Raw genomic sequence first — 13,507 nt, forward strand, 5'->3', positions numbered from 1 at the left:
TTTTTTTTTTATTTTTACAAATGCTTATTTCATAAGTTTATTAAAATCAAACAATGACTAAGGAGATATAGCTCAATTGATTAAACAAAGTGCATGAAACTATGAATGTGATAAATCCTTCGTACCATGTTCAATTCCTCCTAATCAAAAACCGAACCATAGCCTTACACCCATAAGTGGTGAGACTGTTTCTAAGATTTGAACTTGTGACCATTAATTTGACAAACCTTATCATTGCACTAAGACTCACCCCCAAAATATTCAGAATTAATATAGCTAATATAATTAGAACTGGCATTCTGGCTAGATAGACAACTCTGTTTTAACCCATCAATAATTCAATATAGACTCGCCAGGAAAGAACTTAAAAACTACAAATTAAGGATTTTTCTGTTCCTCAGAGTCCTTAGACTTCCACACCAGCCAGGCAGAACTCTCCATTAAGGATTAGTTTTAGGCATCAAGGCCATAGTTAAACTTGAACCGAAAAAATAGAGCAACAAATAGATGAAATGTTTGTTTAGATGAGATAATTTTAGATAAATAGTAGTATATGGTTTTTTCTTTTGCAAATTTTTGGGAAAGCTTTTGAAAAAAAAAAAAGGGAATTATAATTAAAAAAACGACTATTTCCCAAAAGAATAAATAATATAAGCAAGATAGTGTAAATATCATTTAATCACATAATCACATATCAATGTGTGATAAGTGTTGACTTATATAATAATAATAATATACTAATATATTAACTCATCAAGAATAATTTCTTATTGATTAAGCTCTTCCCAAAATTAAGGAGTAGCCAAACAATAAATCATATGTTCATGGTGGCAAACTGCACTGGAAAACATAATAATAAACAAACTTTTCTTTTGCTATTTCATCTTTTCTAGAAAATTATCGCTACAAAGCACACTAATTCTCATAACTGGATTTTCCCCTAACACTTATCAACATATATTAGTTTAGACTAATACAATATTGCAGTTCCGAAATGCTAGCAATGCCTACCTTACCTAGCTTCAGCTTTTTTGGTAGGTCACCTTTCAATAACTGCCTAGCCCTAGTACACACAGATAATCATTATACAAAAAAACAACCCTTCCAGGGCTTCCACTGGACTCAAATATTTTCTGATACTGATTCCAAGCAAAGCTACTAAAACTTATGAACATCAAACCTTTGCTGCAATATGTACCCTATAGTTAGTTAATTGTAGATTGATATGGAGCATACTCTCCTACTAGAGCAAATGCAAAGCAGTAGCAACAGCAATGACCAGTGCAGTGATGCAATCCTGGACATGTCCCCATCAAATCAAGAACACGATAACATGTCAGAAAAAGGCAGAATTATGTCTTCGAAGTTGATATTTCCGTTCAGGCAATGGATCAGGCAGTAATCGTTCTTCAAATTCCTATCAATGGGGGGAAGACCAAAATATGAAATCAGGAATTTGAATTGTAACACAAATATCAAACTTCGCATATAATCTCATGGTTCAAGTCAAATTATCTTGCAACAATTGACAGGGAATGGTAGATTTCTATTACACTTGATATCAACATTTGTAGCACAAATATCAAGTTCCTATTTAAGGGGGAAAGTCCAAACTATGAAATCAAGAATTTAAATATAATTCTAGCACATATATCAAACTTCAACATATAATCTCATGGTTCAAGTGAAATTATCTTGCAACAATTGACAGAGAATGGTAGATTTCTATTACACTTGAAATAACTGCCATTAAAGTTTTTCAATTTGAAATAATAAACTAATGCAGCAATCATCATCCTGGTTAGCATAAAATCAACGACAGAAGTACATAGTAAAACGAGTTTGATTGCAGCTGCTACATTTCTTTGAAAAACAAAGGGTCATTGTGACAGCCTATAAGCTATAAGTTAATGGAAATTCACACGAGTGCCAACCAAATGTAAATATGGTGTGACTTAATATAAAACCATTGGCCATGGTACAACGAAGATTGTGTGTGTGAAAAGTAGCGTGAAATATTGAAATTTGAGTAACTTTTTTCTACGAAATAATGAAATATTAAGTAGCAAATTAAACAAAGGAGGAAAACAGCATGTTGTCCATAACTAACAATACTGAAATGTCGATTTGATTTGAAAACTGGATCCAATAATTTCCACTTACAGAAAAGCATCAGCAGCTTGGCTTCTCAACTCCTATAATTTCAAATTACGCCATGCAGTAGCACTACCTACCAATGCTTTTTTCTAACTATAGGATTAGTCAGTAGACTAGCAGAGGATAATACTGTAGCAAGTTAGAATTATATATGTAGCTTTTACATTATTTTATGTTGAAAAGTTGTATTGCTTTTTGTGCTTTTGTTTCTCTACTGTACTCATCTGTCCATAGGGACAGCTTGCACTAAACTCTTCATATATGTATACCTAAAGATGGGTGTTCAGTTTCACACCAATGTTGTTAATGGCAGATGGCGGTTCATGGCGGAAAGCCAAAAATCTGTCATAAAAATATGGCAGATGGCGTAGCGGAAAATGGCGGACAAAAAAAAAAATATATATATATATATATATGAGGGCGAGCCCTGGTGCAGCGGTAAAGTTGTGCCTTGGTGACCTGTTGGTCATGGGTTCGAATCCGGAAACAGCCTCTTTGCATATGCAAGGGTAAGGCTGCGTACAACATCCCTCCCCCATACCTTCGCATAGCGAAGAGCCTCTGGGCAATGGGGTACGAAGTTTTTATATATATATTAACAAAACAATAGATAAAAAATAAATATAAATAAAAAATTAAAAAAACAATGGATTGAATTCAAATAAACTAAAAAAGTTTCATGAGTTCACATAATAACCAAGTACCAACACCAAATAAACTCCAAAAACGGGTGTCAAAATTCACACTCAAGTATTATCCATAAAATATCTTGTCTCAAGTTGGTATCAGAGCAGGTTGACCCCTCTCTGTCTGTACTCTGCTGCTGTTCGTCCTCTCCAGCCACCGTTGTCTCTAGCCACAGTCACCGCTTTCGTCTGCCACCACCTGCCGCTGTCATACTTTCGCTGGCCACTGGATCTGGTTCACCTCACAAAACACAACCAAGCCCACAAGGTTTCAAAATCCAAAACCTCATCACGTGCCACATTTTCTTGAGTCCCTGTCGGTCGCATGCTACCCATCCGCCGGTCTCTAGCCTCCAAAAATTCACCGCAACACCACGGCTATGGTCGTCAGCTCATTCCAGTTCTGTTTCAGTCCTCAGATCGTCATTTTGTTGTTGTTTGGATAGTGGGCTTGGTTTCCCGTGCTTGTACAACAGCTGTTTGGTTAGCTGAGTTTCTGGAGCTCAGTTTTCTGTCCTCTTCTCTTCTATGCATCACTTCAGGTTATTCTAAAAGGATGTATCACGTGTATGTGGGTAACTTGGATTCACGAGTTACCGAGAGAGATCTCAAAGACAAATTCAGTGCTTTTGAAGTTATTCGGAGTGTTTGGGTTGCTTGCAGTCCACCGGGTTATGTCTTCATTGACTTTGATGACCGCGGAGATGCACATAATGCTATCCGTGAATTGGATGGAAAGAATGGTTGGAGGGTTGAGCTTTCTCACAACTCTAGAGGAGGAGCTGGTGATTCTGATTTGAATTTGTCTCTGTTTTCTTCAAATATGAGTGTCACAAGCACTAGTCTGTCTAAATTTAAAAAAATCTATGCCAAGTTTTTCTGATGAAGAATATTTGAGGTTGAAGTCCAGCAGCCAAGCTCAATTATGTACAATACTGAGTGCTTCAACAGCTTGTACTTCTCAATCATTGGACAGTCAAGGTCCATGGATAATCAATTCAAGTGCTTCAGATCATATTTCTAGTAATGCCTCTTAATTTTCCTCTTTGTCTTCTCCAAAGTCTCCTCATCTTATAACCTTAGCCAATGGTACTAAGGTAGCTTCTAAAGGTGTTGGTCAAATCTCACTGTCTCCTTCCCTAAACTTGGAATCTGTTCTTTTTGTTCCTAATTGTCCCTTCATTGATCTCTTTAAGTCAGTTAACCAAGTCCTTGAATTGTTCTGTAACGTTCTATGATGATTCATTTGTCATACAGGAACATGATACCGATCGAACAATTGGAGTAGGACATGAATCAAGAGGACTCTACTCTCTAGAAACCAATTCTTCTGTGTCCTGTTTAGCAGCCCCATCTTCAAGACTCATTCATCCCAATTTGTCAAAATTAAAGAAAATGGTTCCTAATCTCGGTAAATTACAAAGATTAGAATGTAAATCATGTCAATTAAGCAAACATGTCAGGTCTTCTTTTCCAAAGCAAACTGAACCACAATGTACTGCGCTCTTTTTCCACCATTCATTCAGACATTTGGGGTCCAAGTCGTGTCACCTCTTTTGGTTTTAGATATTTTGTCACCTTTATCGATGACATTCTAGATGTACTTGGGTGTATTTGATGAAGGATAGATCTGAACATTTGTCTATTTTTACATCCTTCTTCAATGAAATCAAGAACCAAATTGGTAAAATTATTAAAGTTCTTCAAAGTGATAATGCCAAAGATTATTTCTCTTCTGCCCTCTCTTCCTTTTTATCCTCACAGGGCATCTTGCATCAATCTAGTTGTCCCCATACACTACAGCAAAATGGAATAGCAGAAAGGAAAAACAGACATTTTGGTTGAGACTGCTTGCACCTTACAATGCAAATCTTCTTGTTCACTATCGAGGTTATGCAGTTCTCACTGCTAGCTATCTCATAAATAAAATGCCCTCTTCAACACTTGATAATAAGATTCCTCTTTCCATTATCTCTCCAAATGAGAACCCTTATATCATGTGTCTCCTTGAGTTTTTGGTTGTACTTGTTTTGTACATGATGTCTCTCCGGGGTTGGATAAACTTTCTGCAAGGGCAATTAAATGTGTCTTTCTTAACTATGATGACACTTTCTGTCCTGTGGCCAAAATCACTACTATCCAGCTCTCCTTTGCCATGGCTGCCATTCATCATTGGCATCTCCACCAGTTAGATATTAAAAATGTCTTCCTTCATGGTGAACTAGACAAGGAGATTTACATGAAGCAATCTCCTGGGTTTGTTGCTCAAGGGAAATCTGGTTTAGTTTGCAAACTTCATCAGTCTCTTTACGGACTCAAACAGTCTCCTTGAGCTTGGTTTGGAAAATTCAATCATGTTCAGAGTTTTTGGGTTGAAACGAAGTGAAGCAAATCATTCAGTTTTTTATTCTCTTACCTCTCCTGGGAATGATGTTGATAAAATCTCTCAACTGATAGAGTACTTATCCAGACTCTAGTAACTTACAGACTAAAGACCTTGGGTATCTTAAATAATTTCTTGGTATTGAGGTAGCTTAATCAAATGAAGGAATTGCTGTCTCACAAAGAAAGTATGATCTTAATATTTTGGAGGAAACCAGCATGTCTAATTGTAGACCCATTGATAGTCTAGGATGCACCAAAATGGGGACAGGGACATATATGGGTATGAGGAGAGGAAACGGCAAATCTAGAAATCTCAAGATACAGGCACGGCTAGGAAACGGCAATTATTTTTAATATTTCTTATTATTTAAAAAAAAACTAAAAAATTAAAAAAACATGAGAAATAAGTAGCAACACTAGCATATTATAAACTTAAAGATAATCCAATGGTCTACCAAAATAAAGCATTAAGGTGTAAAGTGCGAAATTAACATTAAAAAGTACTACATTCTCAGTGATCAACTCATTCTCCGATCACACTTCTTAATTAATTAATTAATAGAGCTTGAATAATATGCTAAGGAAATAATCAATTTAAAACAGACTATACTGTAAAGAAAAATTATCATTATTCATTTAGGGTAAGGAACCCAAGTTACCCATTACCCAACACACATAAAAAACAGGGGAAGGAACCCAATGCAAATGGAACCAGGGGTTTGAACTTCGAACCCAACGCACATAGAAACAAAAGGAAAAAGAAAAAAAGAAACCTGGTGCGTCTATGCAAGTTGCGACGAATTGGGGCAGTGGTACGACCATGCGAGTTGTGCAATGGCATGGTTCGCCTGGTGGTTCGCCTTGTGGTTCGTCGGTGGTTCGCCTCGTGGTAGCCCAACGAGGAGAGAGAGTGAAAGAGAGAAGAGAGGGAGTGAAAGAGAGAAGAGAGGGAGTGAAAGAGAGGAAGCCCTAATTTTTGAAAGAGAGTGAACTGTGAAGAGAGCCTGTTGATTCTTCTTTAGTCTTTTTGTCTCTTTTTATGTTTTTCCTTTTTAAAAAAAAAAAAGATTTGGACTGTGGGGACGTGTGTGTACCGCCATCCCCAATACGTCCCCACAAAATGAAGCCGCCGTCCCCGTCTTTGTCAATCGTACCCAATAAGTCAACGATGTCCCCTAGCCGTACCCGTCCCGTCCCCATCCCTGTGCAGTATCGGAAATGGGGAACGCCACCTAACAGACGTCCCCGTGCTTCATAGTTGACAATCCTATGGACCCAAATCAAAAGTTCATGGCAGACAAAGGTGAATCATACATAGATCCAGAAAGATATAAAAGACTAGTTGGAAAGCTCATTTATCTCACAATTACAAGACCTCATATCTCCTTTGCAATTAGTGTGGTTAGTCAATTCATGTAGGCTCCTCATGTTGATCACTAGAAGGCTGTAATTTGCATTCTCGGGTGCATTAAAAAGGCTCCAAGACAAGGATTATTATGAGGACAAAGGAAATACCCAAATTTCTAGGTATTGTGATGCTGATTTGGCTGAATACCCCATAGACAGAAAGTCCACTACTGGATATTGAGTATTCATTGGAGGCAATATTATCTCTTGGAAGAGCAAGAAACAAAACACTGTTGCTTGTTCTAGTGCAGAAGCAGAATATAGGGCCATGGCCACAACCACTTGTGAGTTAGTTTGGTCCAGTTGAAGTTTTATGAAGTTAAACAAATGAAGTTGTATTGTGCCTGCGAGATTATATATGATATTGTATTTATAATAAGTTTTTTGTAATTTCTATTAAACAGTAATTGATTGATTTTGTAACCAATTACTTATTCCTTTTCATTCTATAAATAAAATGAAGTGTGGTCTATTCTGACACATAACATTCAGTCAAACATTGTAATGTGGTATCATAGAGCTAGATTAAATTTTTCCTTTTACTTTTTTTTCTTTCACAGCATACGCGTGACTAGTAACACGAATTGATGCAGGTCTCCATTCACCACCACCGAGACCCCCTTACCCCGATGCGACCACACCCCCAGAGTTGCCTCCCTCCGGTGACCAGAACGCCGCCTAACCCACCGTCGTCCGCTGCTTCTTCACTGGCACGTAGACCTCACGTGCCAGCACAAATCCAGCGCATGAGCCACCTTCCGACGTACCCACTCGCTGGTGACCCAAGGCCAAGGTTGTGCAGATCGTCTCCTACTCCAAACACCTTTCCACCATTGTCGCCTGCACCTAAATTTCCCATTGCACTATGTGAAGGTATTCAGTCCACTCGTAATGCTAATCCTAATGTATACCTTTACTCTTAACTGTGATCGTTTATCTCCTTCCTCTTTCTCTTTCATCTCTTCTTTGGATTCTATGTCTATTCCTAAGTCTACAAGTGAAGCCATGGCTGATCACAATTGGCAACAAACAATGTTGGCAGAAATGGCTGCTTTGGATGCCAACAACACATGGGAGCTTGTCCCTATACCCCCCAACTCATGGACCTAATGTTAAACTTCTCTCAGGTCAGGGGGAGCCTCTGCAAGACCCGAGAAGATATTGATGACTTGTAGGCAGACTTAAATTATCTCACTGTCACCAAACCAAACATCACATTCGTTGTCAGTGTGGTGAGCCAATTCTTGAATGCACCTTGTGATAGTCATTGGAATGTCATCACTTGTATTCTTCGATACATCAAGAATGCACCAGGTCGTGGAATGTTGTATGAAGACAAAGGCATACCAAGATCATTTCTTATTTTGACACTAATTGGACAGGGTGACCATCAGACGGGAGATCCACTTCAGGGTATTGTGTTCTTACTGGAGGGAATATGATTTCATGGAGAAGCAAGAAGCGAGACACAATTGCTAGATCTAGTGTTGAAGCTGAATACCGTGAAATGGCAATAGCTGCTTGCCGCATTACATGGCTTAGACAACTTCTCCAACAACTCAAATTTGGAGACACTCAAGCCACTACATTAATTTGCGACAATCAAGTTGCTCTCCACATAGCATCAAATCCAATTTTTCATGAACAAACCAAACACAGAGATAGACTGTCACTTTGTAAGGGAAAAGGTACTATCAAGAGAAATTACCATTGATTTTGTTAATTCTAAGGATCAACTAGAAGACATGTTCACTAAACCTCTCAAAGGTTCTTGGGTTGATCACATTTGTAATAAGCTCAGATCATATGACATATATGCTCCAGCTCAAGGGGGAGTGTGAGATTATATCAGATATTGTATTTATTAGGAATTATTGTAATTTTTATTAATCAGTAATTGATTGATTTTGTAATCAATTACTGATTCCTTTTCATTCTGTGATAAGATGAAGTGTGGTCTATTCTGACACACGACATTCAGTCAAACATTGTAATAGTGGCAACCCGGCAGCTCTTCACATTGCTTCCAATGCAGTGTTTCATGAAAGACACAAACATATAGAGATTGATTGCCACTTTGTTAGGGAGAAACAGATATCCAAGGAGTCAGTACTGAATTTGTCAGCTCAAATGATCAACTTGCAGATATTTTGACCAAATCTTTGAGAGGACATCAGATCCAGTTTATATGTCCCAAGCTTGGAGCATACAATCTATACGCTCCAGCTTAAGGGGGAATGTTAGAATTATATATGTAGCTTTTATATTATTTTATGTTGAAAAAGCTGTATTGGTTTTTGTGCTATAGTTTCTCTACGGTACTCATCTGTCCATAGGGACAGCTTGTACTAAACTCTTCATATATGTATACCAAAAGCTGGGTGTTCAGTTTTGACACTCAAGTATTATCCATAAAATATATTGTCTCAAGTCTATCAAAAACCAAAATCGGTAAAGAGGCCATTTAGGATTGGTCAATTAAATGGTAGACCCATTTTCAAGTGTTAGCCTTTCTATTGGTTAAGTTGTATACTTAATTAGACCAAGTGAACTAAACTTGAGGTACAAAAATTAAACAAGAAACCCGGCTATTCAAACTGACATTTGCTCACACTGCAGTATATATGAGAGCCTATGCAACAAACATACAGCATACATAATTGAAAAAGATTTTCATAGAGCACATGTGTTGGTATAAAATACAGATGTAGTATTCAACAATTATGCCTTAACTCATTAGGTGGGATTAGATACATAGATCAGTTGAGGCCATTGGGCTCTATTGAAACGAAAATTTTCATTAAAATCATTTATATCAAAGTATTTAGTAATGGTTTCCCAATCATTAATAGAACATGTAACCTCAAGTCTCAGATAAATATTACCATACACTACAGGTAAAGAGTAAAGACAAACATGCTCAGATTCTAGAGTAATTAGTCCCACTCGGAATGCTAAAACTAGATTTAAGCTTAAGGTGCTAACATAAAACAAAGCACAAGAGTTTTTATTAACATATATCAAACAATTGATCAAGTGATTCATAATTATACCAAAAGCATTTTGGAAACAAGCAGAAAGCCAGTATGTACATAAGTACAGGATAACATTGTCCATTTATTAACCTAGTACACAATGATTCATATTTTTGCAATTAAATATATTTAAGAATTAAGAGACTTATTAAGGTAAGTACGGCTTACTAATAGTCATATATTGCTGTGAAGAATTTCATGTTTCTGTCTTTCTCTGTGGTAAGAAGTTAACAACTCACTTAGCTTGGTATTAAAGTACCATTTGACCCTCAACCTCATGTGATTCCAAATTTCAATTTATTGAAACGAACGAGACATTATTACTGAGAAATAACTGACAGAAGATCATTTGTCCATATCTCATATGTCATTCTACTCAATTAATATTAAAATATTGGAATTTTGACAAATATGGGGAAATCTGCAACCTCCCATTTCCCCAAAGATGATAAAATCCAGTACACGTGTTAGGATATAAGGAGAAGGGAAAGTTAGTAAACATAGTTAGACTATTGATAAGTTAGTTAGTTAGTTACTCATTCTGATTCTTGGCTCCTAACAACATGACAATTCAATTAGTCTCTTAGTTGCAAAAACACATTCAATCCCCAGAACACATCCTAAACTTTTCAATCAAGAAAGAGAAATCAATGACATACAAACCACAAATAAAGCACAATAAATTTTCTAATAAAAGGTAGGTCATACAAACACCAATAAGACAAACATAAGGAATGTTGAACATAGTGGTGAAAACAAAACATGAATCAGGTCTAATACCTTCTCTTTCTTGAGCTTTACATTTTCTTCTTCTAGACGGGAAACCTTGCCAACCAGTTCATTATGGTAAGCCTGCACCATGAAACATAGATACATGAAAAATGCAGCTAAAAAACAACATTCCCAACAGGTAAAAGAAACAACCAAAGAATGCAATCAATTCAGCTAACCAAAATAGTTCCATGTAGTACATGAAGGATAAACCTGTTTTCGGGCTCGGGACCGAGCAGCAGATTCCCTATTCTTGATTTTCCTCCTCAACCTCCTTTCCAAAGTTTTCTCGTACGCATCAGAAGCATCCCTTTTCCGGCCCAGTCTCGTGTCTGATAAACTCCCGATTGAGGGGGAGGATGATAACAGGCCTGTTTTCTGTTGGAAACCTTGCGTGGCAAGGGAATCCATTGCATCCAACCCCACAGCTGGACTGATAGAAGCTTCAGCAAAAAGCCCTGCTTGCACCAAGAAATCCTCCAAGGTGGTCTCACCAAGAGTCATTTCTCCCTCCTGACTCCTCACATCCTCTCCATACTTTTTCTTCTGACCTTGCTGAATTTCCCTCCACACATCATCCACCGTCTTCCCACTCAATGCACGAGCCAGCGTCAAGCTGGCCTGCCGTTGCAGCGAGGAAGACGATGACGACATGTTCTCACTCTCCACGCCTACCACCACCGAAGACTTGCTTGCTTCAGCAGTCCACACATTTTGAAGAAGCTCATCAAGGTTCATGCTCCCCAATGGCTTTCCCATGTCTCCTAATTGACAATTGACCTCATCAAGAGTGAGACTATACCATGAACCTTGCCTAGACAATGATGAAGGCTGTAAATGAGACTGTTGCCCGTTACCTAGAGATCCCACTGTCTGAATCCCCATTCTTCAAACCAAAACCTGTAAATAAGTTGTAACCACAAAGCAGCAATCAAATTAAATAAAAAAAAAGTAAAATAAAATTATTGACCATTGCACTTGGAGAATCCCTATAACTCAATCACACCCCAAAATCAAAAAACCATCACCCCAAATTCTTCCCCTAAATAAATTTCCAAACTTTTTAAAATTTTCATTACTCCACCCTTTCTGGGGTCCTCAGAAATACGCTATCACAACAAGAGATTGGGGTTTTCAACACAAAGCACCCATCAAAATTCAAACTTTATATGATTCGCAAATGATGATCAACCCAACTTCATCAAAACCATAACACAAGATCACAGTGCAAAAGGGCAGCACCAAAAAGAGAATTTTACCTGAAAATAAGAAGAGAGAGACCCTATGAATTCGGGGTTGGCAAGTGCAGAGAGAAACACATAATTTGGTGGGGTGAATCACAGTGAAAATAGGAACAATTTGAGAAGAAAACGGAAACGAAGAAAAGGGGTAGTTGGTGTAAACTTGAGTTGTGTTGTGATGTGGGAATGATTCGGAATTTTGTGGAAAATGATGGCAAGTGGCACACGTTGATAGGTTCATATAGGACTTCTTATTGGGGAACCATCCTCGTCTTTTTGTTTTGCCACTTCAACTCTATGTTAGAACTTAGAAAGATAGAATCATTTTGTTTGTATCAAGTAAAATATATTTGAATAAATAATAAAAAAATATTAAATTTGAATATTTTTTCCTTCATATAATTTAATATTTTTTTCCAAAAAATAATTGTTTTAATTATTAAAAAATATATTTATTTTATTTTTTCCTTAAAACACTTGAAATAACACTATTTTTATCATTCAAAATATTTTTCTTTCTGTTTTGTTTAAAGTGTTATTTAAAGTTAAAATGGATTTTCAAATTAATTTCTATCTTTTTGTCATCTTGACCGATTTTGGATTACATTAATTAATTTTTGGACCAGTGATTTTTTAAAATGACCCAATTGGTGATCATAATTAATTTATTAAATTTTGGTTAAAATATAATTTTTATTTCCTATTTTTTAAAATTCATAATTTTAATTCTCATGTTTTTTAATTAAGATATATTATTTCTCAGTTTAAAAAAATATGTGATTCTAGTCATCTTGATCAATTTAAGACTTGATTATGTATTATATTATTTTTTTAAATAAATTAAGTTTGTCAGCACTTAAATAATTAAAAAAATTGTCATATAGATAATAAATAGACATATATCCGTTAATGTTTACAAAGTACATACATCAATGTTTAAAATGGGTCACAGAGATTAAAGTTGCGGGTTTTTAAAAGTGGGATACAGAGTATCTCAATTAAAAAATAAAAGACTAAAATCATGAATTTGTTAAAAGTGAAGAGGAAATGTTTTAAAAAATGTCTCAATTACAAAAAAAAATCACAAATTAAAAAAAATAAAGGGAAAAATTACATTTTAACCTTAGATTTTCTTATTAATTTAACAATTCAATCTATTTCTTATTTTTTTAATAGAATTATTTTCTACTAGAAATAATAATGTTCATGTAAAATTATTATGAATAGTAATTCAATAAAATTACTTTAATTGCATATGCATATTTAATACTCAACTTTGAGATATTTTTTTTATTAAACTTTGACATCATTGATTTAACTAAAATATTCATGTATCAATTGATTTACATGATTTCCTAGGAGTTTGTTTGGATGATGACTTTTAACTGGATAATTCATTTTAATCATGAAATTGAAATATTTTAAGGTAAAATTACACGTTTTGATAAATCATTTAAAGAGAAATTGAATTCATTCATTTTAATAAGGAATTTTATTCAACAGAGAACGAAAGAATTGAAATTCTTTGAAAAAATGAGAGAATTTCAATTTCTTAGCAACTCCTCTATACAGGCTGGTCTCCTTCATCACTCTCCACCTACACCTTACTTGCTTTCACTCATTCCTCTCCACCCACATGCTCTCCCTTGCGACCCTAATCGACTCCGACGACTTTGAATCAAACACGACGTCGATATCCGAAATCAAATCCGTCAAGGCATCATGCAAATCCAGAATCTTGAACAACTTCTCTGGCGACCTACGGCTTATGCTAATCGCCTCGGCGATGTTGAAGAGCTGAATCACGGGACCTTTCACCATCTCC

The 13,507-nt window shown here is 36.1% G+C and overlaps 1 protein-coding gene across 2 annotated transcripts; it reads right to left on the bottom strand.

Annotated features, from left to right (window-relative positions):
• Positions 1-843: 843 nt before the first annotated feature.
• On the bottom strand, positions 844-11,945 carry BZIP27 (bZIP transcription factor 27). Of its 2 annotated transcripts, NM_001358708.1 has the most exons (4): positions 11,701-11,945; positions 10,655-11,341; positions 10,451-10,522; positions 844-1,417 (listed from the first exon to the last, which is right to left on the bottom strand). In NM_001358708.1, exons 2-4 carry the CDS (start codon positions 11,324-11,326, stop codon positions 1,337-1,339), a joined length of 825 nt encoding a protein of 274 aa, NP_001345637.1. In that variant the 5' UTR covers positions 11,327-11,341; positions 11,701-11,945; the 3' UTR covers positions 844-1,336. The 2 variants fall into 2 exon arrangements, with proteins under 2 accessions (NP_001345637.1, XP_040868996.1); XM_041013062.1 differs by lacking the exon at positions 844-1,417 and having other exon boundaries at positions 10,642-11,341; positions 11,701-11,907.
• Between the last annotated feature and the right edge of the window lie 1,562 nt (positions 11,946-13,507).

Source organism: Glycine max, chromosome 20, assembly GCF_000004515.6.
Source record: "Glycine max cultivar Williams 82 chromosome 20, Glycine_max_v4.0, whole genome shotgun sequence".
In the NCBI taxonomy this organism is placed as follows: Eukaryota; Viridiplantae; Streptophyta; class Magnoliopsida; order Fabales; family Fabaceae; genus Glycine; species Glycine max.